Source organism: Podarcis muralis, chromosome 15 (genome assembly GCF_964188315.1).
Source record: "Podarcis muralis chromosome 15, rPodMur119.hap1.1, whole genome shotgun sequence".
Taxonomy (NCBI): domain Eukaryota; kingdom Metazoa; phylum Chordata; class Lepidosauria; order Squamata; family Lacertidae; genus Podarcis; species Podarcis muralis.
This window is the reverse complement of record NC_135669.1, coordinates 29,001,372-29,026,565: the sequence shown is the minus strand read 5'-3', so window position 1 is coordinate 29,026,565 and position 25,194 is coordinate 29,001,372. Positions and strand designations below refer to the sequence as shown.

At 48.4% G+C, this 25,194-nt stretch overlaps 1 protein-coding gene across 2 annotated transcripts; it reads left to right on the top strand.

Moving 5' to 3' along the window:
- Positions 1 to 1,870: 1,870 nt before the first annotated feature.
- LOC114585774 (relaxin receptor 1-like) lies at positions 1,871 to 24,888 on the top strand. 2 transcript variants are annotated; one of them, XM_028708650.2, is made up of 18 exons: positions 1,874 to 2,552; positions 8,382 to 8,528; positions 9,597 to 9,698; positions 9,940 to 10,045; positions 11,029 to 11,100; positions 11,575 to 11,646; positions 12,699 to 12,770; positions 12,965 to 13,036; positions 14,234 to 14,308; positions 15,016 to 15,087; positions 18,075 to 18,146; positions 19,312 to 19,383; positions 19,882 to 19,953; positions 20,139 to 20,210; positions 21,127 to 21,356; positions 21,511 to 21,921; positions 22,579 to 22,794; positions 23,440 to 24,888. In XM_028708650.2, exons 1-18 carry the CDS (start codon positions 2,498 to 2,500, stop codon positions 23,625 to 23,627), a joined length of 2,178 nt encoding a protein of 725 aa, XP_028564483.2. In that variant the 5' UTR covers positions 1,874 to 2,497; the 3' UTR covers positions 23,628 to 24,888. The 2 variants fall into 2 exon arrangements, with proteins under 2 accessions (XP_077775517.1, XP_028564483.2); XM_077919391.1 differs by lacking the exon at positions 8,382 to 8,528 and having other exon boundaries at positions 1,871 to 2,552.
- Positions 24,889 to 25,194: the final 306 nt, after the last annotated feature.

Genomic DNA, 25,194 nt, shown 5'->3' with positions numbered 1-25,194 from the left:
GCATCCGGGCAGAACAACGGGGGTGGAGACTCTCCTTCAGGAAGAGATCTATGGTCTTCAAAGACTCCATGGAATGAGTTGTGAATCCTGCATTGCAGAGGGTTGGACTAGATGACCCATGGGGTCCCTTCCAACTATACAGTACTCTGATTCTGTGATTCAAATGGGCCCCTGGTATCCCTCTCCCTGTTTTTCGGGGGGGGAGGCAGGGCTGTTTGTACCCTCTGCTTGCAGCACCAGAGTGCCCACCATTCTGAAGTAGCACCTGTCTCAATAAGAAAATGCACTTCCAACAGCCAGGTGCTGAAAACATCAGAGCACTTATTTCAAAGGGACCAACTCTGTTTGTGGCTGCAGAGACTGGAGCTGCTCTCCTGTTGCAGTTCTTATGCACAGTGCTGTGAGAAGAGGAGGCTGGACTAGATGGACCTCTTTTGGCCTGATCCAGTGGGCTCCAATTTCAGATGTGAATTGATACCTTAAAACTATTTGCTCCAAGCAGTTATCAATCTATCCACCCTTAATGGTGGCTGGTGGCTGCATTTCCTGCTGCAAGCTAAAACTGATATTTTTATTTTTTATTTGGCTAGCATTAGAGTAAGGCCTGTGAGATTTTTCTGTCCACTTGAGATAAGCTCTCTGGGGGAGCAAGCTTTGCCGGATGCAATTTCAGTCACTCCATGTGAACATCCTTTGCAGAAGATTTTATGGTAATTCCTCTCTGAGTCAGGGTAGCTTTTATTGCACCCCTAATAGCCAGCTGCCTGAGAATTGCTAAGGGCCAGAAGGAACATGATCAGCTCTGAATACAGAGCATGAATTTCCTCCCTGGAGTTTCGGTTGATAATGATACGTGTCACTTTTGCTGGCTGCTGAAGTCCTGTTAAGAACCCTCGCTTTATGTGAGCTGCTCATGTTGTTTCAGAAGCTGATGACGCTTCTGAATACCAGTTTCTGGAGACCACAGGAGGGGAGAGTGCTTCTGCACTCGAATCCTGATTGTGGGTTTCCCTTTGGAGCATCTGGTCAGCCACTGTGAGAACCCAGAAGGTAGACTCTCTTTTCTTGGAGGTTTTCAAAGAGAGGTTGGGTGGCCATCCATCAGGGATTCCTTAGCTGTGATTCCTACATTGCAGGTGGTTGGAATTAGATGACTCTCAGGGTCTCTTCCAGTTCTCCAATTCTAGGATTCTAGGATGCTGGAGTAGATGGGCCACTTGTCTGATCCAGAAGGCTCTTATGTTCTTAGTGCCATTCCAAGAATTTACTTCTGATGTCCCCGTGATCAACTTATGAGCCAGGCTTTCAAATCTCTCCCCACTGCCAATCATGCATCTCTGTTAGTCTGCTTCCTTCTCTATCTTCATGGGCTCCCACATGCAAACAGCCTGGCTTCTCCTTTGAAAATTAAACCACTACAGCCAATCTGGATGTTCTGTAGTATTTCCCTTCAAGCTGTTTTTGAACTTTAAATAAGCATCATGTCTCAGAAATACAAGCTGTTTAAAATCTTCCAGGAGCTGGTTTCATTAGACTTATGGGAAAGTTATGCTGAAAAGACTGGTCCAGTAAAAAACACACAAACCAGGGTGAAAAAAAGGACACTTTGCCTTGGAGAGAGTATTTAACTTGGGAATAAAGACAGAGTAAGATCTGCTTTGCCTCGTTAGGAAAACGACAGCAGTCCAGAGTTGTTCCAGAGTTGTTCCAAAGTGGGCATCTCACTCCCTCTGAAGATGGTGGACTTTCCTTCCTCGGAGGTTTCCAAGCAGAGGTTGACTGGCCACCTGTCAGGTGTTCTTGAGCTGTGATTCCCGCATTGCAGGGGGTGGACTAGATGCCCCTTGGGGGTCTCGTCTGACTACACAAGTCTTTGATTCTATGTAGCAACTTTTCATTCAGTGGCTAGTCCAGCAGAGGGCCCTTCTGTCAAGTATTACAGAGAGAGCCACCAGGGTTGGTGGTGGGGAAGAACTGTGGACTCTCCTCCTCCTCCTCCTCTTCACTATATCTTATAGTCCCCATCTGGACAGTCTGAAGAGAAACCTTCCAGCAGGCTCCCTATTCAACAGAGAAAAAGTTAGACACACACACAAAGGAAAGGCATTTATTTATTCCGTTTCAAAATGACCTGCAGCAGGAGAAGCAGAAAGAAGTAACCATCAAGCTGCCTGTATTTTATTCCTTTTCCACTTTTTATTACATCGCAAGGGGAGCCAGGCACTTGTGGATGTCAGCCTTCGAAACAGCCTTGAAAGGGGATCTGGGGCTCCCCAGGAGAAGCTGTGGACGGCACCAGAGTGGTTGGCGTTTGGGGATATTCTTTGACTCAAGGATGCAGTTCCTGATCGACAGACCTCATTGGGATTCTTCCGGAAGCGACAAAACATTTGCACAGAAGGCAGCTGTCACCTTGTGCGGGATCCTAGCAGAGTAGAGGCAGAAGCATCTTTACTGGGGAGGGGGCACCTCTAAAGATTTCTCCTTTCCTGGAGTGATGATTTCCAAGTTCACCATGAAGCTGTTTCTGGTGATCCTCCAGATGGTTACAAGTAAGTGGCTTTTTCTTTAAAAAAAAAAAACAAAACCACCACCCTTTTCGCCTCTTGCACAGAACCCAACATATCAGTCATGGGAGGGGAAATGTTAAGTGCTGGGTTGCCCAGATGGGTTGGCACTGATGGGTTGGCAAAAGGCAGAATATTTATTTATTTTCTAGCCCATCTTTTCCTCCAAGGGGCTCAAGGTGGCTTGGTTCTCCTCCCCCTCCTCATTTAATCCCCACAATGACCCTGTGAGGTAGAATAGGCTGAGAAGCAGTGACTGCTGGCCCAGGGTCACCCAGTGAGCTTCATGGCTGCGTGGGGATTTGAACCCCCGTCTCTCCCAGGTCCTGGTCTGACACTCTAACCACTACGCCACACTGGTTCTCAACCCTCTTTGGACCACAACTCTAGATCAGTTTGCATCATCAAATGGCTCCTCTGACTGGAAACGATGGGAGTTTGGAGGGCATCAGGTATGGGAATGGCACTATTTGGTCAGTTTCATGCAAACTGGTAATTGACTCTCAATTTCAATTTCTCTCAGGACATCTCCCACCTACCCCCCCAATCATGCATTTTTGCACGTATTTCCCATATTTTTGGCATCATAACATTCAGCAGGTGGCTGAGGGCAAGCAGAGATCAGGAGGTGGGGGAGGGGCTAAGGACAGCGGAGACTGGGAGGCTTGGATGGTGATGGTGGGTGTCCCACTTTGCCCTCCCATAATGTTGGAAGGTATGTAACAACTTGGGGATCTAGATAGCCTGCCTTTTGACCCGGAGGTTCCACAAGAGGCTCAGAAGAGCCTGGTGGTTAAGGCCAGAGGTTTCCACCCTTTTTGAGTCCACGGTTCCCTTGACCACGACGTTTTTTTCTGTGCCACCCCTGTGGGGCTCAGGAACCCGATTATGCCACCCTTTGTCTGCAGAGCTGGCAGTCTCTCACCCTTTTTCGAACACCCTCCCTTGGGGAGTGTTCCCTCAGCCTCCTCTCCTCTTGCCTCTCCTTGGGAGTCTTCTGAGCAGCCGCTGCTGCCACCCCTGGTCTCTGAGCTGCCCCCCCCCCCGCCCCAAAGAGAGGTTTCTCCCCACACTGCCCCACAGGGGCCTGGGAAGAGGATGCCCCCAGCCTTAGTGCCCCAACAGAGACTGGCCAAGGGTGAACGTGAGACCAGCACCTTACCCTAGGAGGTAGCAGTGGGCACTGCTGTGCCTACATGTTGGAAAGGCTCCCCTTCAGAAGAAGAAGAAGAGTTTGGATTTGAAGCGGCTAACATTCTCCTTTCCCTTCCTCCCCCACAACAAACACTCTTGTGAGGTGAGTGAGGCTGAGAGACTTCAGAGAAGTGTGACTAGACCAAGGTCACCCAGCAGCTGCATGTGGAGGAGCGGGGAAGCGAACCCGGTCCCCCAGATTACAAGTATATCGCTCTTAACCACTACACCACACTGACTCTCACTGACTCTCCCAGGTAGACCTTGCACACAACAAGGACAAGATAGGCCAGCACACTGCCTGTCTGCCCAGTCTCCCACTTGTCCATCCCTTCCCGACAGCAAGGGCTGGCAGACTGGCTGGCTGGGCTCTCTCGCCCGCTTGCTTGCTTGCTTACTCCAAAGCATCCTCAGCTCCTGGCAATCAGCCCCAGAGGCACCATTTGCCTGCGGAACTTGTAGTCAGGGCTGCTGCAACGAACAGCTGTACAAGCCTTTGGAAGGCAAAGACACAAAAGGGCATCAGAGGAGGGAGGAAAGGAAAGAGGGACAGAGGCGAGTGTTGCTCGTGGCACCCCTGGCCAGCATTCAAGGCACCCCAGGGTGCCACAGCCCACTGGTTGAAAACCACTGGTTTAGGCCAATGGCTCAGCTAGTTCAGCATCCTCTTCTCCCAGTGTCCAAGCAGATGACCCAAAAAGGTATCTGCAAGCAGCACCAGAGCAGGGGCGGACTTGGGTCTTTCACATTTCAGCGGAGCCCTGTGAGAGGCCAAAATTCAGCATCCCTCTTGCCTTCTGTTCTGCTCAGTTCACTATGTCATAGTTGTGGTGCCCTGTGGCTCCCTCTGGGCTTGCGCTGCCTTAAATCTCCCCTCCTCCCATGATCTCCTCAACCAGAAGCATTGTGTGAACCCATTCCTCTGAGTATCTTCACCCCCAAAAGAATGTAACCCTGAGCATTTCTTTATCCGTTTGGTATTTGTGGCAGTTGACACCCCCCCCCCTTCCTTCAGCTCTGCGGATGTCGTGTCCTTCCTTTGCATGAGTGAGTCTGTTTATGTGTGATGTCCAACGCTCGGAAATGCTTGAGTGAACCAGCCATTCAGCACGGATCCTGCGAAGTCTGCTTGCGTCAACATTTACGGGGAACGTTGGTCCACTGCTAATGGATTAAATGATCTTCTGCTCGTACAGTTGTTAGGAGTCTAGAAACAGCAATGACGATTCCACGCTGTGACCGTCTTCTACAATATTCCACTATTGCATCCACACATTTTGTTCAATGAGTGTACGACCCCTGCTTGCCTGTGCGTGCAAACTGTTGAGATGTACACTCATACAATCATGGAGAGGCAAATTTCCTGTTGAGCCACCCTCTGGCTTCTGAGATTTCACCAGGCAGCCAGTGTGGTATTGTGGTCAGAATGTTGGCCTAGGACTTAGGAGAGTCCAGGGTTCAAATCCCCACCCAGTTACAAAGCTCATTGGTCAACCTTGGGCCAGTCAGTCTCTCTTAGCCTAATCTACCTCACAGGGTTGTTGTGGAGAGAAAATGAAATGGGAGGAGGAAGGAATCTCATGTGTCGCCACCTTGAGCTCCATGGAGGAAAGGTGGGATGGAAATCTAATAAACAAATGGCACTGGCCTGTTAAATCGGCCCAGCCCTAGCATTGGGCAAAGTGGGCTGCCTGCCTCAGGTAGCAGATGCTGGGGGAAGTGGGAGGGCAGTGGTGGCAGATCCATGGCTGTTTTCTTCTGTATGTACTGAAGTGTAGGTGGGTTTCCATGGGGCAAGGCACAGTGATAACAGCAAAAACCTTTATTGAACTACATAACTGGGAAACAGAGGCAAAGCAACTGCTTATACAGTGGTACCTCGTGTTACAGACGCTTCAGGTTACAGACGCTTCAGGTTACAGACTCGGCTAACCGAGAAATAGTACCTCAGGTTAAGAATTTTGCTTCAGGATGAGAACAGAAATTGTGCCACCGTAGCGCGGTGGCAGCGGAAGGCCCCATTAGCTAAAGTGGTACCTCAGGTTTCTGGTTAAGAACGGACCTCTGGAACGAATTAAGTTATTAACCCGAGGTACCACTTGTACAGTCATACCTCGGGATGAATACACTTCAGCTTAAATATTTTCGGGTTGCGCTCCGCAGCGACCCGGAAGTAACAGAGCACGTTACTTCCGGGTTTCGCCATTCGCGCATGCGCAGACGCTCAAAATGGCATCACGTGCATGTGTGGAAGTGGCGAAACATGACCCACGCAGTCACATCTTATGTTCGCTTCAGGATGCGAACGGGGCTCTGGAACAGATCCCGTTCACATCCAGAGGTACCACTGTATACATTTCTGAAAGCCTGGGCCACTCCCACTCCCCAAATGATTGGCTGTCTAAACTTCCAAACTGCGAATCATGACTCAGAGTTCAAGGGCCAATGGCAGAGGCCCAAATCCTGAAATGTTCTGTGATTAGACAACATGTATCGAATCAGAACACAGGAGCTCAGAATCCTTAGTCCAGACTCAAGCTCAGGCAAACACAGACCAATGAATACATAACATGTATCCCGTGGCCAGCTAGACTAGGAGGCTGCCCTCAGATGCCATGAAGAGTGTGGACCACTTGCTGGGCTTGCCGTGGAATTCAACGGCCAGTCTGGTCAAGGTGGAAAAGGAAGATCCCCCATTTTGCCCTGCCCTGCAGGAAGCAAAATGCAGTTACATTTTAAAATCATAGAATTGCAACCTCGTTGCCTGAAGCTCTCTCGGCCAGCTTATCTCTTAGCTTGTCTAGTCAGTTTGTATTAATGGTGGGAACATCCAGAATTGGTCAATTAGGATATTTTCTTCCATAGTAAAGAAGTCCTCACCTTTGCTCACAAGGCATTGCGGATTCTGTTTGTCAGGCCAGGATTTTGAGAGTTGTTTCCCCTTTCTGAGATTTGCCTGCTTAGTCACAGTTGAAAGGGATCCCTAAGGGTCCTTTAGTCCAACCCGCTGCATCGCAGGAATCACATGCTAAAGAACCCCATGCAGAGGGCCATCCAACCTCTGTTTGAAAAGCTCCAATGATGAAGCGTGCACCACCTTCCGATAGAGTCCAAACGTTGCTGACGATCACCAAAAACGGTCACACTTGGGCCGTGCATTGGAAACCCCCCCCTGCTTTAGAAGGTGCTCAGATGTTGACAGCTGGACTCATACTTCTGGTATTCTTTATGGTCCAGACTCCCAGCAACTCCTGGACCAGCTCTCATGTTTGGAGAGTGATTAATCAAAGCTGCAGGAAAACTTTTGCTCCAGGCCCAGGACTTTTAAGTAGTTTGCAGAAGGTTGATGTTAACTCCTGCAGGTTTCGTTGGGATTTAGGATCCTCCCCCTGTCCCCGAATCCTCCCCAAGAGCAAACATTTCAGATACAAACAATAGTAAATTTGGGTAAGCTGCTGTTGGGCCTCAAAGGGACGGGGTTTTTTTTTGCAGAGCTTCAGGCCTTCCCAAATATTTGCCGTCTATTTCTAACTTTGGCGAAGAGTAGTCAACAAGGTAGTTGAAATGTGGGCCATAATTCAGAGCTGATGTGGAAAAAATGCCTTGCCTGTAAGCGAACAATAGCTCATGGGATGTCAACTTTGGGAATTTTTTCAGGTCTTCTCCCCCCTCCCTGTCCCAATGTGATGATCTTTCCTGCACGTAGACCTGGTCTCGAATCCTCAGGATGACTCTGGCCCAGTAGAGCAAACCTCTAGCTTCTTGCTGCCTGCTCGGGGGCATCTAATGGACTGCAGTCGGTCATCGTTTGAGCAAGCTAGATTAGAATCACAGGATCATAGAACTGTAGAGCTGGAAGGGAGCCCAGGGGTCATCTAGTCCAGCCCCCCCGCAATGCAGAAATCACTGCTCAAGAATCCAGTGAATCATAGACTCAAAGAATTGTAGAGTCCAACGCCCTGCAATGAGGGAATCATGGCACAGTCCAACTGGGGACGGTGAGTCCCAGCTGCAAATCCCAGGTCCTAATCTGACACTCTAACCACTACACAACACAGCCCTTGTGACAGAATAGACTGTGGTTTTAATTGCCTGTGACAACACCTCCTAGATCAAAACTGACATTTCTGAACACAAGCCCCTTGAGAGTGGTGTAGTGGTTAAGGTATAGGACCAGGATGTGGAAGACCCGGGTTCAAATCCCGCACTCGGCCATGAAGCTCACTGAGTGTGACGTTGGGCGTCAGTCACTGCTGCTCAGCCTAACCTGCCTTGCAGGGTTGTTGTGAATACAATATGAGAGGGGGGAGAGCCATGTATTCCACCTGGAGCTCCTTGGAAGAAAGGTGGGCTATCAAGGCATAAATAAACATAAACAAACAAACAAAATTACTGTGAAGCCCTCATGGCTAGTGGACATCAACATTTTGAATAGGGCCAGCCTGCTCCCCCAGGAGTTAGTCTTCCTGACTCCTGGTACTCCCTCCTAGGGACATTCCCTATACTTGCAAGACTGGCACTCTTTATATGCTCAGGGAAAGCATGTCAATATTACTGTCTAAGCATGAAGAAGCGGGATATAATATTTCTGGTGTTTTGTCTCAAATTCCCCTTTGACAGAGGCTTTTCTGGCTGACTCTCATCCAGATCATGGCGGCTGTTCTTCCGGAATGTTCCCATGCGAAAACATGACCGTTTGCTTACCTCAACTTCTCCATTGCAATGGGGTGATCAACTGTGACGACGGAGCCGACGAAGAGAACTGTGGTAATTCCTTCTTAGACTCTGTGAGGCTTTCCCCCCTCAAGAGGTGGCCAAAGAAAGCATTCTGACCTTTGGTGGCTCAGGGAGCCTTCAGAGATTCCTAGAATCACAGGATCGCAGAATTGGAAGGGATCCTCACGAGTCATCAAATTCAACCCCCTGCAGTGAAGGAATCACAGGTTGAGAATCTCTGACAGACAGTTATCCAACCTCTGCTTTGTTGTTGTTTAGTCGTGTCCGACTCTTCATGACCCCATGGACCAGAGCATGCCAGGCACTTCTGTCTTCCACTGCCTCTCGCAGTTTGGTCAAACTCATGCTGGTAGCTTCGTAAACACTGTCCAACCATCTCGTCCTCTGTCGTCCCCTTCTCCTTGTGCCCTCCATCTTTCCCAACCTCAGGTTCTTTTCTAGGGAGTCTTCTCTTCTCATGAGGTGGCCAAAGTATTGGAGTCTCAGCTTCAGGATCTGTCCTTCCAGTGAGCACTCAGGGCTGATTTCCAATAACAGAATTGTAGCATTATGAAGATAAAGCTCAGCTATGAGATTCAGGTTTTCGGTGGCCCCAGAGTTCAGGCCTCCTGAAGTCCAAAGTTGGTGGCAACTGTTAAGGAGAAACTTTAGGGTAACCTTTGGTTTCCACTTCTCAAGTTGGGAATGCAGGTGTATGTATGGGAAGAAGGGAGCTTGGTGGTCTTGGTACATGGGCAAAGGCTCTCTGACAAAGAGCGCCAGTGTGGTGTAGTGGTTAGAGCACCAGACTAAGACCTGGGAGAGACGAGGGTTCAAATCCCCACTTGGCCATGCAGCTCACTGGATGACCCTGGAGGCCAGTCACTGCCTCTCAGCCTAACCTACCTCACAGGGATGTTGTTGTAAGGCTAAAATGGGGAGGGGAAGTACATAGGCTACCATGAGCTCCCTGGAGGAAAAGTGGGCTCTATAACTAACTAACTAACTAACTAACTAACTAACTAACTAACTAACTAACTATGCTAAGTACTGAGGGAGAGGATGAAGCTCAGATGCCCGAACTTCCATCCATAACAGAATCTAAATCCTTCCTTGCAGTGAATGATGTTGGGTGGCCCAAGATTTTCAATGAACTTCTCAGCAACAACAGCAGCAGCAGCAGCAGCAGGACGAGTGATGGATCAAGAGTGGCCAACTGCAGTGAGTATATTTTTGTGTGTGGCCACATTCACACCACCCACAGCACGGGGATGGGCTAGATGACCCTTGGGGGAGTCCCTGCAATACTATGATTCTGCTATTGTTTCCATCCATAGCTGTCTTCACCCTGCCATCCCTTTTCCTGCCTAATCTGCCTCCCCCCAACCATTCTGTTCCTTGTGCAAAATCATCATTATTCCATTTCTGGACTCTTAGCCGGCCTTCCGCTCTGTTCCCTCAGCCCTAAATCAATACCCAGCCGGATGCGGGTGTTCGGGGACCGCTGTGAACTGTCAGGATCAGGGCCTGCGTGCTGTACCCCAGGTCTCACCCAGCGTGACGGAGCTGTGAGTAATGGCGGGTGAAATGTCCCTGCCATCCTAGTCTTTGGGCAGCCGGCACAGGGGTGGAGGAGGAATGCCATGGGGTGTGTGGAGGTGGCTTCATTCAACAACAAGGAGCTAAGTCTACGCAGACCAAAGCCACTCTCCGCACCCCAAGGCAGGTGGAAATATGTAGGGCAGAGGAAATGGCACGCCTGCATTGCAAACGGTTGCACTAGACCAGCCTTGGGGTCCCTTCCAAGATTCTATGATTCTGTACACAGGTGTGATGCTGGCACCTGCCAGATCCTCCTGACAGGTAGGCTCACAAGTGGGGTGGTGATTTTTAATTCAGGCATAGAGCAATGGGGTTAAACTGCAGGGAGAAAGGTTGATACCGCGAGGTAGGAGAATTACAGACTTGTAGAATTGGAAGGGGCCACAAGAGTCATCTACTCCAACCCCTTGCAATAATGCAGGAATCGCAGCTAACTTCCTATCTTTTAAAAAGAATAGTTAAGAATCTGACCAGCAGCTATTTAACCATTGAAATCAGTGGGGATGGAAAGTGCTCAACTTTGACTGGATTTTGCCCTGAGGTTTCTGTCTGTCGTTTTCCTAATCTCAACAGTATCTTTAACTGGGAGTGTTAGGAAAAGGTAATTTAAAAATATATAAATTTGATTTTTTTTGCAGTCACATCTGATTTTTGTCCAAAGATTAATTCCTTCCCCCCACCATTCTGGGTCTTTCAGTTGTTAGGGACGACTCTGGGAATTCAGCAAAATCTCCCAATTATGCTGTCTCTAGGTCTGCACCTAAAGTGTGAATGCATCCAACAGGTGTTTATAGACACCTGTTTCATACAGGTGCCCTCATCAGAGGGCCAGGATTGACCATGCCTCTGTGGTGCACATACATTCATTTGCAAACTTGGGTTTGTTGCTGTGTAATGTGTGAAACCACCTTCGCAGCTGCTGGAGTCACTTTTTTTCTATTTTTCCTAGAGATCTGAAGAATAATGAGATCGTTTCCCTGCTGGACTATCAGTTCATTGCCTATGAGCAACTGGAGTTACTGTAAGTATGATACCCAATCCCTACATTTCTGCAACTTGCAGGGGGGTTGGACTAGATGACCCTTTGGACCCTTCCAACTCTGCAATTTGACAATTGTATGAACTGCACAGCCTATGCAGGGGATTTGATACCAGCCTTTAAAAATCTGCATTTTAGAACCCTCTGTTTTCATAGTGTTCTTTTTTAAAACAACAACAATAACAATGAAATGTCTCCAGCCTGGAATTAAATGTTCCTGAGCCAATGTGGAACCCTCAGGTGTAAAATCCAACTAATCCAACAATGAACGCTGGCCTTTGCGATCATTGCATTGCAGGGGGTTGGACTGCAAGACTCTTGGGGTGGCTTCCGATGCCACAATTCTACGATTCCATGATTGATTTCCCAGGTTCTGGTGGGAGGGGGCAGGAATACCATGGATTCAATATTAATCCTGAGGATATCTCTCTTTTGCATAATTTTCTTTCCAAACAGCTTCTTACAAGATAACAAGATCCAGTCAATATCCGCCTCTGCATTTGCTGGACTTGTCAAGCTCAAGAAGCTGTGAGTGATGAGCTTTGGTTTTGCTGCATGGGATCAGGCAGGTCATGCAAAAAGGAAAGAAAGACTTCTGCGGGGGGGGGGGGGCAGGGAATCACCTTGCCAACCCCAGCTTTACACATTCCAGTAGGTTAACAGGGTGTCAGGGACTGGCTGGACACAGGAGTGGTGTCTGGAAGAAGTGGCATTGGGGACTGATGTGGAAGATGGAATCAGTGATCTGGGGGATCCAGTAACAGCTAGGAGACAAGAGGCAGAGGCAGGAGAGGGAAGAACAGGTGCAGGAGGACAGAGAGAGAGAGAGATGATTCTTGATGATTCAATAATAATAATAATAATAATAATAATAATAATAATAATAATAATAATTTTTTATTATTTATACCCTGCCCATCTGGCTGAGTTTCCCCAGCCACTCTGGGCGGCTCCCAAGGTAAAGGTAAAGGTAAAGGTAAAGGGACCCCTGACCATTAGGTTGGCAGGAGCAGGGACCGAGCAATGGGAGCTCACCCTGTCGCGGGGATTTGAACTGCCAACCTTCTGATCGGCAAGCCCTAGGCTCTGTGGTTTAACCCACAGTGCCACCCATGTCCCAGGGCAGCTCCCAGTCGAGTGTTAAAAACAATACAGCATTAAATATTAAAAACGTCCCTAAACAGGGCTGCCTATGACTTCGTATTGTCTATGGATGGCTTGGAGTTAGGAGGCTCTACACATGCTTTGTCTGGGGCAAAGAGAGCTTTGCCCTCGTGTGGCCCCTTCCCTGCTGGATGCAGAGCTCTGCTTCTTTACCCCTCACCCCACTGGGAGCCCAGCCCCACACCTCAGCAGACCACGCCCCTTTCCCCACCTGCTCCTCCAACCAGGCTCCTTCCAGGTACCAGGTGTGGTTGTTTTCCAGTAGAAATAATGACCCCCACACCAGATCAGGCATAGACCTGTAAAACCAGAATGCCGGAAAGAGACCTCCATTGTCTATTCCCCATAGGAGTTAGGAAGCCTGAACCTTGACTGTATTATCCAGAAGAAACCCAACCCTTCCCTTGTCATTCCAGGTATCTCAATTCCAACAACATCACTCATCTGAAGCCTCGCATCTTCCACAACTTGTTTCGTCTCAAATGGCTGTAAGTACACAGAATCATAGAACTGTGGAGTTGGAAGGGACCACGAGAGTCCCCTAGTCCAACCCCACCCCATGCAGGAATCGTTTGCCCCATGTGGGGCTCAAACCCTCGACCCTGAGATTAAATGTCTCATGCTGGATGGAGCTATATCAGTAAGCTCACCATACTATGATCTCCATTTCGCCCCACCCTAGAATCCTGGAGAACAACAACATAACTGAAATCCTTGCAACTGCTTTTGAGGGGCTGAAATCGCTTCTATTTCTGTAAGTATGGAGTTTATGGGGGCGGGGCGGGGAGGGAAGGGGGCACTGGAGTCTTGCTTCCACATCCTCTGCTCCAGATTCTGTCCTGGGAATGATGTCATGTTTAAATGAAATCTGCATGTGTTTTCAGCCGGGGGCACTCACAGTCTTTAATTCACAGCAAGCAAATACAGGCAGAATATTAAGTTACACTTGGACTATAGAGCCATAGAATTGTGGTGCTGAAAGCTTGGCTTTGGCTGGGCTTCCTTCTCCAACCCCCTTACAATGAATCCCTGACAGGTGGCCATCTGGACCTACACTGGCTCCCAGTATGTTTCTGAGCATAATTCAAAGTGTTGGTGCTGATCTTTAAAGCCCTAAACGGCCTCGGCCCAGTATACCTGAAGGAGCGGCTCCACCCACATCGTTCTGCCCGGACACTGAGGTCCAGCTCCGAGGGCCTTCTGGCAGTTCCCTCACTGTGAGAAGCCATGTTACAGGGAACCAGGCAGAGGGCCTTCTTGGTAGTGGCGCCCGCCCTGTGCAACGCCCTCCCATCAGATGTCAAAGAGAAAAACAACTACCAGACTTTTAGAAGACATCTGAAGGCAGCGCTGTTCAGGGAAGCTTTTAATGTTTAATAGATTATTGTATTTTGACATTCTGTTGGAAGCCGCCCAGAATGGCTGGGGAAACCCAGCCAGATGGGTGGGGTATAAATAACAAATTATTATTATTATTATTATTATTATTATTATTATTATTATTATTATTATTATGCCTTGGTTTAAAAGCCTCCATAGGAGAGCTCACCACCCCCTGAAAGAGTCTGCTTTGCTGCTGAACACCCCATCACCAACCCTAAACCTAACTGCATTACGGCATTGCCAATTCTGTTTTCAGTTCCTTATACAGTGGTACCTCGGGTTAAGTACTTAATTTGTTCTGGAGGTCCGTTCTTAACCTGAAACTGTTCTTAACCTGAGGTACCACTTTAGCTAATGGGGCCTCCCACTGCCGCCACACAATTTCTGTTCTCATCCTGCAGCAAAGTTCTTAACCCAAGGTACTATTTCTGGGTTAGCGGAGTCTGTAACCTGAAGCGTATGTAACCTGAAGCGTATGTAACCTGAGGCATCACTGTAATCCCTGGCATGGACTGTTTCTATTTTCATGGGTGCACATTGTCCATCACCCTTTGTCCTTCCATTCCAGGGACCTGCACAACAACCTCCTGAGAGGCCTCCCCAACACGTCGATTTGTTCAGAAATGCCAAAGCTGAACTGGTTGTGAGTTCCCCCTCTTTGGATTTTGGGAACAGAAGACCGGGAGGGGCCCATCTGACTTGGGCAAGGTTCAGCCATCCTCTGCGTTCAGCTCTTCTCTGGAGAGCTGCTTTGGCTAGAGGGTGGGTGGGATTGGAGAAGGGGGCAGCAGGCCCTGTTTAAGGAGAGACGGCAGGCAGAGGGACGTGCTGCTGTTGTCTGCCTGCACCCACGTAGAGGAGGGTCACCCGTCTCAGCCTCCTTTTTGAAGACTGTGGAGGGTTTGGCTGGTTGTGGATGGAGGGGTCAGGCCTTGGCACCCTGGCTGGGCGCAGAGAAGGGCTGGGATAGGCAACATCAAATAGAAAGCCTCGGGATTGTTCAAATCCTTTTACAAAGGCAAGGCTGGCTTTCTGGTGGTGGCCCCATCTACATTATATATTTAAAGCACTCTGCGGTCATGGATTCCCTCAAAGAATCCTGGGAAGTGTAGTTTGTTAATGTTGCTGAGAGTCACTAAGAGATCCCTCTTCCCCTCGTGGAGCTACAATTCCCAGAAGGCGAGAGGGATCGATGTGTTTCCTGCAGTGCAGGGGGTTGGACTACATCAGTTCTATGATTCTACGATTTATAAACCACCTGCAGCTCTCTGAGGGGTCTATTAGTGCCCTTAACAAACTACAGTTCCCAGGATTAAAAAAAATTCACTGCTTGCTTTCTCCACCATCCAGGGATCTTGAGGGGAACCAGCTTCACACTCTGCAAAGTTCCAGCTTCCGAGGATGCAGTGAAGTCACTGTTCTGTGAGTGTAACTGTCTTCCTTCCTTCCCCTCGTAATTCTCTTTGTTTTTCATGCACACAGCCTTAGCCGCACAAATCACAATCTGTTGGGATCCCAAACGATTAGAATAATAGAATCAAGGAATGGTAGAGCTGGAAGGGGTCACGTAATTCAGTCATACCCTCCAGTATTTCTTTGATGAGAATAGAGGCATCCTAAAGAAAAGCAGGACATTCCGGGATGAAATATACTCGGAGTCGTGTGTGGATTTCATGCTCTTTATTCAGCTCATAGTAGTGAGGAATGGAAGTTCCCCTGAAATGTCTGCTTTATATACATTATTTACACAATGGGCCCCACATGATTGGCTCATTCTGGGATTCTCCTGTAGGCCAATCAGGTTGCAGATTCACTTCCACCTGGAGTTAGATTGGGTGGCTCCTGCGGACCACTCAGACTGCTGCATTCTGGATCCTATTGTTCTAGGACCAATCAGACTGCTGCAATTTGGATCCTATTCAACTCAGTACATAACATGGGATCAAATCAGAAACTGGGACGGCTTCTGTAAATCTGGGACTGTCCCTGGAAAATATGGACACTTGAAGGGTCTGCTACCTGAGCCTCCCGTGACAGAGTTGGATACAGAAGCACCCCCAAACTGCGAGCCTGCTCCTTCAGGGGGAGTGCCACTGCATTCAGGACAGGCAACTTAGCAATCTCTCAGACACGGGAACAGCTCATCCACAGGGTCTCCATCCTGCCAGGATTCAAGCTCAGCTCCTTTTTTCTCATCCATGACGAAGCCAAGAGTTTCTTCTGCAGAACGTGCAGGGCTGACCCACATTCCACTTTTCTGAAGTGTGACAGTTTTGTTGCCTCCCTTGGAGAGGATTCAATCCACTTGCCTTGCATTGTGTACATCATGACAAATTCCCCCAAGACGGGGGAACGAAAGGCAGCCTTGGAATGTCCAGTTCCGCATGTCCAGCTCTCAAGAGTCAAAAGGAACGCAGCTCTTGACTTGCTTCTATGGATATTCAAAGAGGGTGAGCCAGCCTTAGCAAGTCGTTGGCCACACTTGAACCAGTCTCTTTTTGTTCCGTGCAGAGAACGTGAAATCCATGTAGGCAGGGACAGGATTAGGCCTTCTGGCTCTGAATCTGAGCTCTGACCACTTCCGTGTGGGATATCAGCAAGATGAGGAGGGTGATTGAGGGGATCAAGGGTCTGGGAACCAAGCCTTATGAGGAATGGTTGATGGAATTGGACATGTTTAGCTTGGAGAAGAGTTGATGGAGAGGTGATATGAGAGCCACCTTCAAATACCCCATGGAAGATGGAGCAAGCCTGTTTTCTGCAGCTGCAGAGTGTAGGACCCAAACTGACAGATTAATACAGTGGTTCCCAAACTTTTTGTTTCACGGGCCACACTTTCAGAATAAAAAATTGCTCATGCCCCACCAATTATTATTTTTATTGACAAGAAATACATTGGAAAACAAAAATAGAACACATATAATATGATCGTGGGACATCCAGGAAGTATAAAACAAGGCAGCTACATAAGAACATGAATCATTCCCAAAATATAATATTGATTGCCCTTGAATCTTCCTGCCACACTTACCATCCTCTCCTGCCACACCAGTATGGTGCACCACATCCTTTGAGAACCACTGGATTAACAGAATCATAGAACTGTAGAGTTTGAAGGCACCCCGAGGGTCATCTAGTCCAACCCCCTGCTATGCGGGAATCGTGGCTGAAGAATCTCTGATGGGTGGCCATTCAACCCCTGTTTAAAACCCTCCAAGGAAGGAGAGTCCACCACCTTCAGGGGGAATCTGTCCCACTGTCAAACAGCTCTTACTGTCAGAGAGTCCTTCCTAAGGCTTAGTCGGACTCTCCTTTCTTGTCATTTGAATCCATTGGCTCGGCGCCTCCTCTCTGGAGCAGCAGAAAACAAGCTTGCTCCACAAAGCACCGTCCCGTCCCCCCCCCCCCCGCCTCAGGTGAGGGTTTCAGCAAAAGCTCCCCAAGGTATAATTGGGCTCCTGGAACCCAAGAGTCTCTGCGCCATCAGCCTTCCCATCAGCGTGACGTCTCCATCATCCGTGGCTTTGCCCAGGAATGTGATCCCCAAGACCTTCTCATGTCAACATCACAGAAAGATAAACACAGGGAAGATGGGAGGCGTAAACACCCCCTGCCATTGACCCTCCCCCAGTGACAGTTTTATAGGGGAGATGAAGCAGACAAAGACCTTCTGTGTGAGCCAGGGAATGATGTAGCTCTTGCCCCCTCCATCTCCTCATTGTCTTCACTGCTGAAGGCTAAATCCCAAAGGAGCCAGGATGCAAGAGAGAGGCTTTCCTCCCTGTGAGAGGCTCCTCTGAGCCACACATGAGAAGAGCTCTGCTGGGTCAGGCAAGTGGCCCAACTTACCCAACATCCTGTTCTCAAGGTAGCCAACATTCTAGGAATCCACATAGACTGCTTCTGGGTCTGGAGGTTCCATGCAAGCACCGGAAGAGCCCCGACGGATCAGGTCAATGGTCCATCTAGCCCAACATCCTTTTCTCCCACAGAGGCCAGCCAAATGACCCCATGGGGATACCCCAACCTGAGCACAAGATCACTCTTTGCCTCACGTGGCTGTTGTGGGGATTAAATGAGGAGGCCAAGAACCATGTGTGCCAGTTGTCCTTGTGAGGGTGGCGAGACTGAGGGTGGCAGTGTGGTGTAGTGGTTAGAGTGTTGGGCTAGGACAACTCCACTTGGCCACTGCATCTCGGCCTAGCCTACCTCACAGGGTTGTTGTGGGGGTTAACTGAGGAGAAGGGGAGAGCAACACTTGGAGCGACTTGAAGGAAAGGTGGTATATAAATGAGAACGAATGGGTGGATGGATGGATAATATAACCTCATTTAAAAAAAGAAAGAAAGTGTGGGGGAGAATAACACATGATGAACCTATGCTCATCTTTGCTTGCCTTTGTCTTCCAGAGTGCTGAACAGGAATAAGATTGAGTGGATCCAGGCAGGGACTTTTTCCGACCTCAACAGCCTGGTGGAACTGTAAGTGTATCCGGCAAGCCTTCACGATAACCGGTCAGGCCAGCCTAGCCAGGATGGTTTGTCGCTGGAGGGAGAATATCCAAGTGGTGCCTCCCACTGACACCTGCTCCACGTTACCTAACCTGAAAAGGTTGATCTGGATTCATTTATCTTGACATTTCTACATTGCCCTCTCTCTGCTGCCCACTTACATCTTCTGGCTGAGAGTTGTTAGGAGATTCCCTAGTCCCATTGCAGAATTACAGTTCCCAGAGTTCCCTGGGAAGAGAGGCAGGGCAGTGTAGTGCTTAGAGTGTCAGACTAGAACCTGGGAGAACATGGTTCAAATGTCTGCTTAACCATAAAGCTCATGGGGTGTAATCTTGTGGGCTGGTTTCTGCTGATATTCGCCCGACCTACGCAAGGTTGTTGTGGAGATTAAATGAGGGGCAGAACAACCAAGGTCACCACACTCTATCCCAGAGAGAAAACTGGGATAGAAATGCAATCCATCCATGGGATTGCTAAACCTCTAGAAATGCAATCCATCCATGGGATTGCTAAACCTCTCTAGAAGGGGAATGGGGTGGGACTCTTTACAACTCCCAGCACACTTAACAAACTACAGCTCCCAGAATTCTTTGGGGGGGAAGCCATAACTGTTTAAAGTGGTATCGCAGCGCTTTAAATGGATGGTGTAAACATGGTCTTTGTCTCCAGCCCTGCTGCTCTCAATGACCCTTTATGTCTGAGTGGGGAATCTGTCCTTCCTGCAGCGGTCAGCCTCTGCTGAGCTGCCTTTTCCAAAACTGAAATGACGGCAACCAAAGTCTCCATCCTTTCAAATCTGGAACCTCCAGGCCGTTCCACTTCTCGGGAAATAAAGTACTGAATGCAACAGACCTTACCTCCAAGATGCATGCTGCTTACCATGGAGATAAAATATTGGTTTCCCTGGAGCCACCACCAAGAAGCCCCAGTATGACCGGCCCCAGGTCACCCAGTGAGCTTCATGTCTGAGTGGGGATTTGAACTTGGGTCTCCCTAGTCATAGCCCAGCTCTCTAACTACTACACCGTACTGACCTATATATTAGTATCAGGTGCAGCAGTAAAAAAATGTGGTACGCTGACTGGCTTTCCATGAATCAGCACTTCTCAAACTTTCCTTTCTTCTCTTCCAACAGTGACTTGTCCTCCAACAGGCTGAAGGATCTCCTGCCGTCATCTTTCAAGGGTCTGCATGAATTGCAGCAGCTGTATGTATCTTGAAGATTTTTAAGTGGAGGTTGGGGAGCTGCTCCCAGGGATCCTTTAGCTGTGATTCCTGCATTGCAAGGGGTTGGCCTTGATGACCCATGGGGTCCCTTCCAGCTCTGCAGCGCGATGCTTCTATATGAAAACAATGTAAAAAAACAAAGGTTTGATGATGGACAGGGCAGTAGCATCATAGAACAGTAGAGCTGGAAGGGTCATCTAGCCGAACTCCTTGGAATGTAGGAATCACAGCTCGATTGACTGTAATAAAACCTCAAAGCAGTTTGCAAAACCATCTGTCTGTAAGGCATCAGATGCTTAATGTTACTGCCTTCAAATTCATTAGCAAGAATAACTTAAAGGTGCACAGAAACGAAACGTCAAAGTTTTCAAAATATCAAATGCAACTTCTGAAATTTGTGCTTTTATAAATTATGTTTATTAAGCAGATTCCTTTCAAAGGCATCACCCACCAATCTATGCCTTTCCCCTCCTTGCAGGAATATTTCAAATAACCCTCTGCACCAGATCTATCCAGATGAATTTGACGATGTCCCTCTCCTGCGCTCTCTGTAAGTGTCCCAAGCAGCAAAACCCTGATTGGTTGGTTTTCCTGCTGATGCAAACCTCCTTAAATCCAATATTCTTGAATTTGTGAACCTATGGAAAGAAACGCAATAAAAAATATTTATAAAAAAAAAAAAAATCCTTCCTTGCAAGAGCCAGCTCACCTTTGTTATTGCTGTTCATTTTGTAGGAGCTTGGAAGGACTGGAGATCCCCAACATTCACAGCCGCATGTTTGAGAAGCTCACCGATCTGCATCACATGTAAGCCACCCTTTCAGGGCTTCAAAACGCAGTGTGGGGCAGCCCCCTGACACAGGGCAAGCACTCCCTACAAAACAAGCTAGTAGCAGTTGCAATTTTCTGAGTGGGGCAGACTGCAGGACTGCAGGGCTTACCCAATTTCACTTCACTTCAGAGTAGGGGAGCCCTCCACATCACCCCCATTTTGCTTGTTATTTACTGCTGGCACCGTCCCTAACAGGGGTGAAAATGTAAACTTTGGGGCCCAATGACCTGGACGTACAAGTAAACTAAAAAATAAAACATACAGTGACTCCATGGCAATTCCCTGTGAAGTTCCATGACAATCTTCCTATATGCATAGAAACACAAGGTGTCATCAAGAGCTTCAGTTCACGGTGGCCATGCCACCTGCAGCATAGGGAACAGCAAGCATTCCTAGTGGGTGGAGCTTAGGCAAGAAGGTTTTTTTTGCCACTTATTTTTCATGCAAACTTAACCCTAGGGTTTAGGGAGAGGGTATGTGTGTGTGTGTGTGTCTTCTTCCATTGTGCACCAAGAGATAGAAGAAACTTGAGTCATGCGATACTTTGCTCCACCCCTCATATCATTAGGAGAAGGAAAGTAATGTGTATAGGTAGGAATGAGGCAGGGGTTAGTTACCCCAAACTTCATCAGAAACCAGGAAGTTTTCTCAAAGAATTGTGGTTGGAAGGTACCCCCAGGGAATCGCAGCTTCTCATCATTAAGTGCTGATCAGCAAGGGAATTCTCACGAAAGTGTTTCTTGCATGGTTGAGGCCAGGTGAATTCAATCTTCTAGCTGCAATTAATAAATGCAATTAGTAACACCACCACCACCACCAATAATAATATTTGCATTGGGTGAGAAGACTACCTCCCACCCTCTCAACTCTAAATCTCCTCCTCCGCGGCAGCTACTTCAAGAAGTTCCAGTATTGCAGTTTTGCACCCCACGTCCGTAGCTGCAAGCCCAACACCGACGGCATCTCCTCCTTTGAGAACCTCCTGGCCAGCGGCGTCCTCCGAGTCTTTGTCTGGGTCGTCGCCTTCATCACCTGCTTGGGGAACCTCTTCGTCATCCTCACCAGGTCCTTCATCACCACGGAAAACAGCAACCACGCCTTGGCCATCAAATCTCTCTGCTGTAAGCTTGGAAGGGCTGGAGAGGGGAAGTCAAGTGTTGAAGTGTCATCTAGTCCAGCTGGCTGCAACTCTGTGAGCTAAGATCAGGCTGAAGAAGAGCAGGGCAGGGGTAGTTTGACAGGCACCCGACTGTCTCCTCCTTGCCTCTCCCGCAGGTGCCGACTGCCTGATGGGCATCTACCTCTTCTTCCTCGGAGCTTTTGACCTCAGGTTCTCGGGAGAGTACAACCAGCACGCCCAAGCCTGGATGGCGAGCACAGCGTGCCAGCTGGTGGGCAGCCTGGCCATGCTCTCCTCCGAAGTCTCGGTGTTCCAGCTGACCTACATGACCCTGGAGAAATCCTTCTCCGTCGTCTTCCCCTTCAGCCACCACAGGGCCAGCAAGAAGCGGACTCTCTCCACCCTGGCGGTCATCTGGCTCCTGGGCTTCTCCCTGACTCTGGTGCCCTTTCTGTGCAAGGAGTCCTTCGGGACGTATTACGGGAGGAACGGTGTGTGCTTTCCGCTCCAATCCGACGGGACAGAGCGCCACGGGGCTCGGGTTTATTCCACGGGGATATTCCTGGGTAAGCACCTCTCACTCAGCTGGAGAGCTTTACAGATTTGGAGGGAGGGGTGGGGGGTGCCTATGCTGCTGTGTTGGATGCCAGTTTTGTTAAGGATAATGGTTGAATTTCCTGAAATGGGGATGTTTACTTACGTTAAATTTCCTTTGGCAGTAGCTCTCATGTGATTGGCTGGCTGTGAGTCATGTGAGAGAGCTATTCCATTCTGTTGTGACTGTTATTCAAGTAACTCTCGTTTTTAACTGTCTTCTCTCTCTACCCGTGTGAGGGAGAATGGTTGCTGAGAGAAGTTTCTCTGGATACTGCTGAGGACAATGTGTGTTTCAGTGTGATCTGTCTGACGTGAAACAGACAGAGGAAGATCCCTAAACGTTAACAGGGAAAAACCTGTGCAGGAGCTCTTTATAAGGAACAAAGTGAATAAGAATGAGAATATTGTAAATATGTTCTTCACAGTTACATGTTTATGAAAGCAAAGGGGTTTTTTTACAAGTCAGATGTCAGTCAACGTACTCCCAGATTTAAAACATGTTTCAGCTTTAGCAGCCCTGAGTGGCGTCTGCAGAATTCAGAGCTCTTTGAGCAATCTGTCTCCCAAAAGCAGTGGTTCCACACTGTGCTCCTATTAAGGCTTCTCTTATCCCTTCCGCCCAACAGGTCTGAACCTGGTTGCCTTTGCCATCATTGTGCTGGCCTACGCGAGCATGTTCTACTCCATCCACACCACAGCAGCCAGGACAGGCGAGCGCAGCGCTGTCTCTGTGGAGGTGGCCCTAGCCAAGAGATTCTTCTTCATTGTTTTCACCAATGCTCTTTGCTGGATCCCCATCTTCCTCCTCAAGCTGCTTTCGTTGCTGGACCTGGACATTCCAGGTAGATGCCTTGACCTTACTCATCTTAGAAGCATAGAGTTGTAAGTGGGAAGGGACCCCATGGGTCATCTAGCCCAGCCCCCTGCAATGCAAGAACTGCAGCTATAGAATCCCTGAAAGATGGCCACCCAGCCTCTGCTTAAAAACTTCCAATGAAAGAGTCCATCAACTTCCAAGGGGGTCTGTTCCACATCTCGGTCAGGAAGTTCTTCCTAATGTTTAGTCGGAGGACAGTTAAGTGTTCAAAGCCCTAAACGACTCAAGCCCCAAATACCTGAAAGGCCACATCCTTCCCTACAGATCCTCTCGGGTGCTGAGATCAGCAGAGGAGGCTCTCTTGCTAGCTTCTCCACCCTTAAAGGCTCAGGAGGTGGCAGTCCAGGAGAGAGTCTTCTTTGTGGCAGCCCCTAAGCTGTGCAGTTCCCTCCTCCCAGAGGTGCACCTGGCACCTTCATCGTACAGCTTTTGGAGGATGCTGAAAACACACCTCTTTACCCTGGACTTTGACATTTGAGGCACACATTTTAAGGCCCACCTTCTGTTTGAAAGCTGTTTTTAATGTTGTGTTGTAATGTTGTAAGACTCCCTGGGACCACAGGGTGCAAGGCGGGTGATTATATTAATATAAACTCCTCTTTCTGGACAGGCACTGTGACCTCTTGGGTGGTCATCTTCATCCTCCCCATCAACAGCGCTCTGAACCCGATCCTCTACACCATCACCACCACCTCCTTCCAGGAGAAGCTCAAGCAGTGTCTTCAGAAGAACACACCATCTCTGCAGGATACGCAAGGGAAGAGCTTTGTCTTGTTAACCGTCCACAGCAGCACCTGACATTTAGGCCTTGGGGGGGGGGTTCTTAAAAGATGTACAAGGACACTTGAGCAGGCTTCCCGTTTGTCCAAAGTGGCAGGGACTAGAAACTTTGACTGCAAGCAAAAGGGTCCACGTTCATGCTCTCTTGCACCCCCTTCTTTTTTGCCCTAGAACAATTCGGAGGCCTTCCTTGATTTCGCCAGGGGATTTGCAGTCAATATTGCCAGCGGTGATATGCAGAAGAAAGTGCTCCAGGAGTCAGATGAATGGGACAGCATCTGCCCAGTTTATTGAAGAGATCAGATTCTGTGGGGATTCCTTTGCCCTCCAGAGTGGAAAGCACATTCGTCATATGACAAAATGGTGGTGGGTGGACTCTCCTCCGTTGGAGGTTTTTAAAGAGGCTGGATAATAATCTGTCAGGGATTCTTTAGCAGTGATCCCTGCTTTGCAGGGAGTTGGACTAGATGACCCTTGGGTACCTTCCAACTTTACGATTCTGTGAAAGGGGAGGTATTTGCTCTTAAGGAAAAAGAAAAATTAGGAATCCGCTTTAGGCCAGTATCTTCCTGTTCACCATTCAGTGTCAGGACAGGGCGAATTGATGGAGCACCTCTGGATTTAATTCCACATATGGAGGGGGGAAATTCAAATTACTTTGGACTTTGTGTGTGTAGGTTTCAGGACTCTTTGATTGTGAGAGACCTTTGGCTGGTACTATAGCCTTCCTCTTATCTCCTGCAAGCACCACTTCTAAGCAGGCTTAGAAAGCACCATCACTGCAAAAAAGGCAATTGTCCATCATTTGTCAGCTCACAGAAACTCCATCTTCCATGTGACAACCCTTTGGATCTTTGAATATAGCTATCATCTCTCTTCTCAGTCTCCTCTTTGCCAGGGCAGACATACCCAATTCTCTCAACCATACCTCACAAGGCTTGGTTTCCAGACCCCTGATCATCTTGGTCTCCCTCCTCTGCACACATTCCATCTTGTCAACATCCTTCTAAAATGCTGGTGTTAATAAGGTAATTCTCATTGTCTGTATTATTATTTTTTGCATTTCATTTCCACTTGACCTCACTTGACAATTCCATCCCACCGTGACTCATAACTGCGCTTCACACACCCAACAAAGTGATTCCTGCACTGCAGAGGGTTGGACTAGATGACTTTTTGGACTTATTCCAACTCTATAATTCTATGAAGTGGACCATAATCCGCAAACACTTATTGCAAAATATGTTTCTTAAGACTTTAAGGCAACATAATACTCTTATTTGGTTTTGCTAATTATTACATTTATATTTACGTAGATACGCATCTTTACGTAAATATGTAAAGATTATATACCACCGTTATCTTCCCAGGACCTCAAAGTTCTTCTTCAGGCAGCAGTTAAAACCATGGCACTCACTCCACCAGGAGGCAATGATGGCCATCAACCTAGATGGCTTTAGAAGAGGATTAGACAAATTCATGGAGGAGAGGGCTATTGATGGCTATTAGCCACTATTTTGGAGGCAGCGATGCTTCTTTATACCAGTTCTGGGAAGCCTCAGGAGGAGAGTTTCGCTCTTGTGCT

Coding starts and splice junctions, on each gene's coding strand:
- LOC114585774 (XM_028708650.2), top strand. CDS start 2,498: ATGATTTCCAAGTTCACCATGAAGCTGTTTCTGGTGATCCTCCAGATG. Junction 8,529..9,596: donor AGCCGACGAAGAGAACTGTG/GTAATTCCTTCT, acceptor CCTTCCTTGCAG/TGAATGATGTTGGGTGGCCC. Junction 19,954..20,138: donor GTCCCTCTCCTGCGCTCTCT/GTAAGTGTCCCA, acceptor TTCATTTTGTAG/GAGCTTGGAAGGACTGGAGA.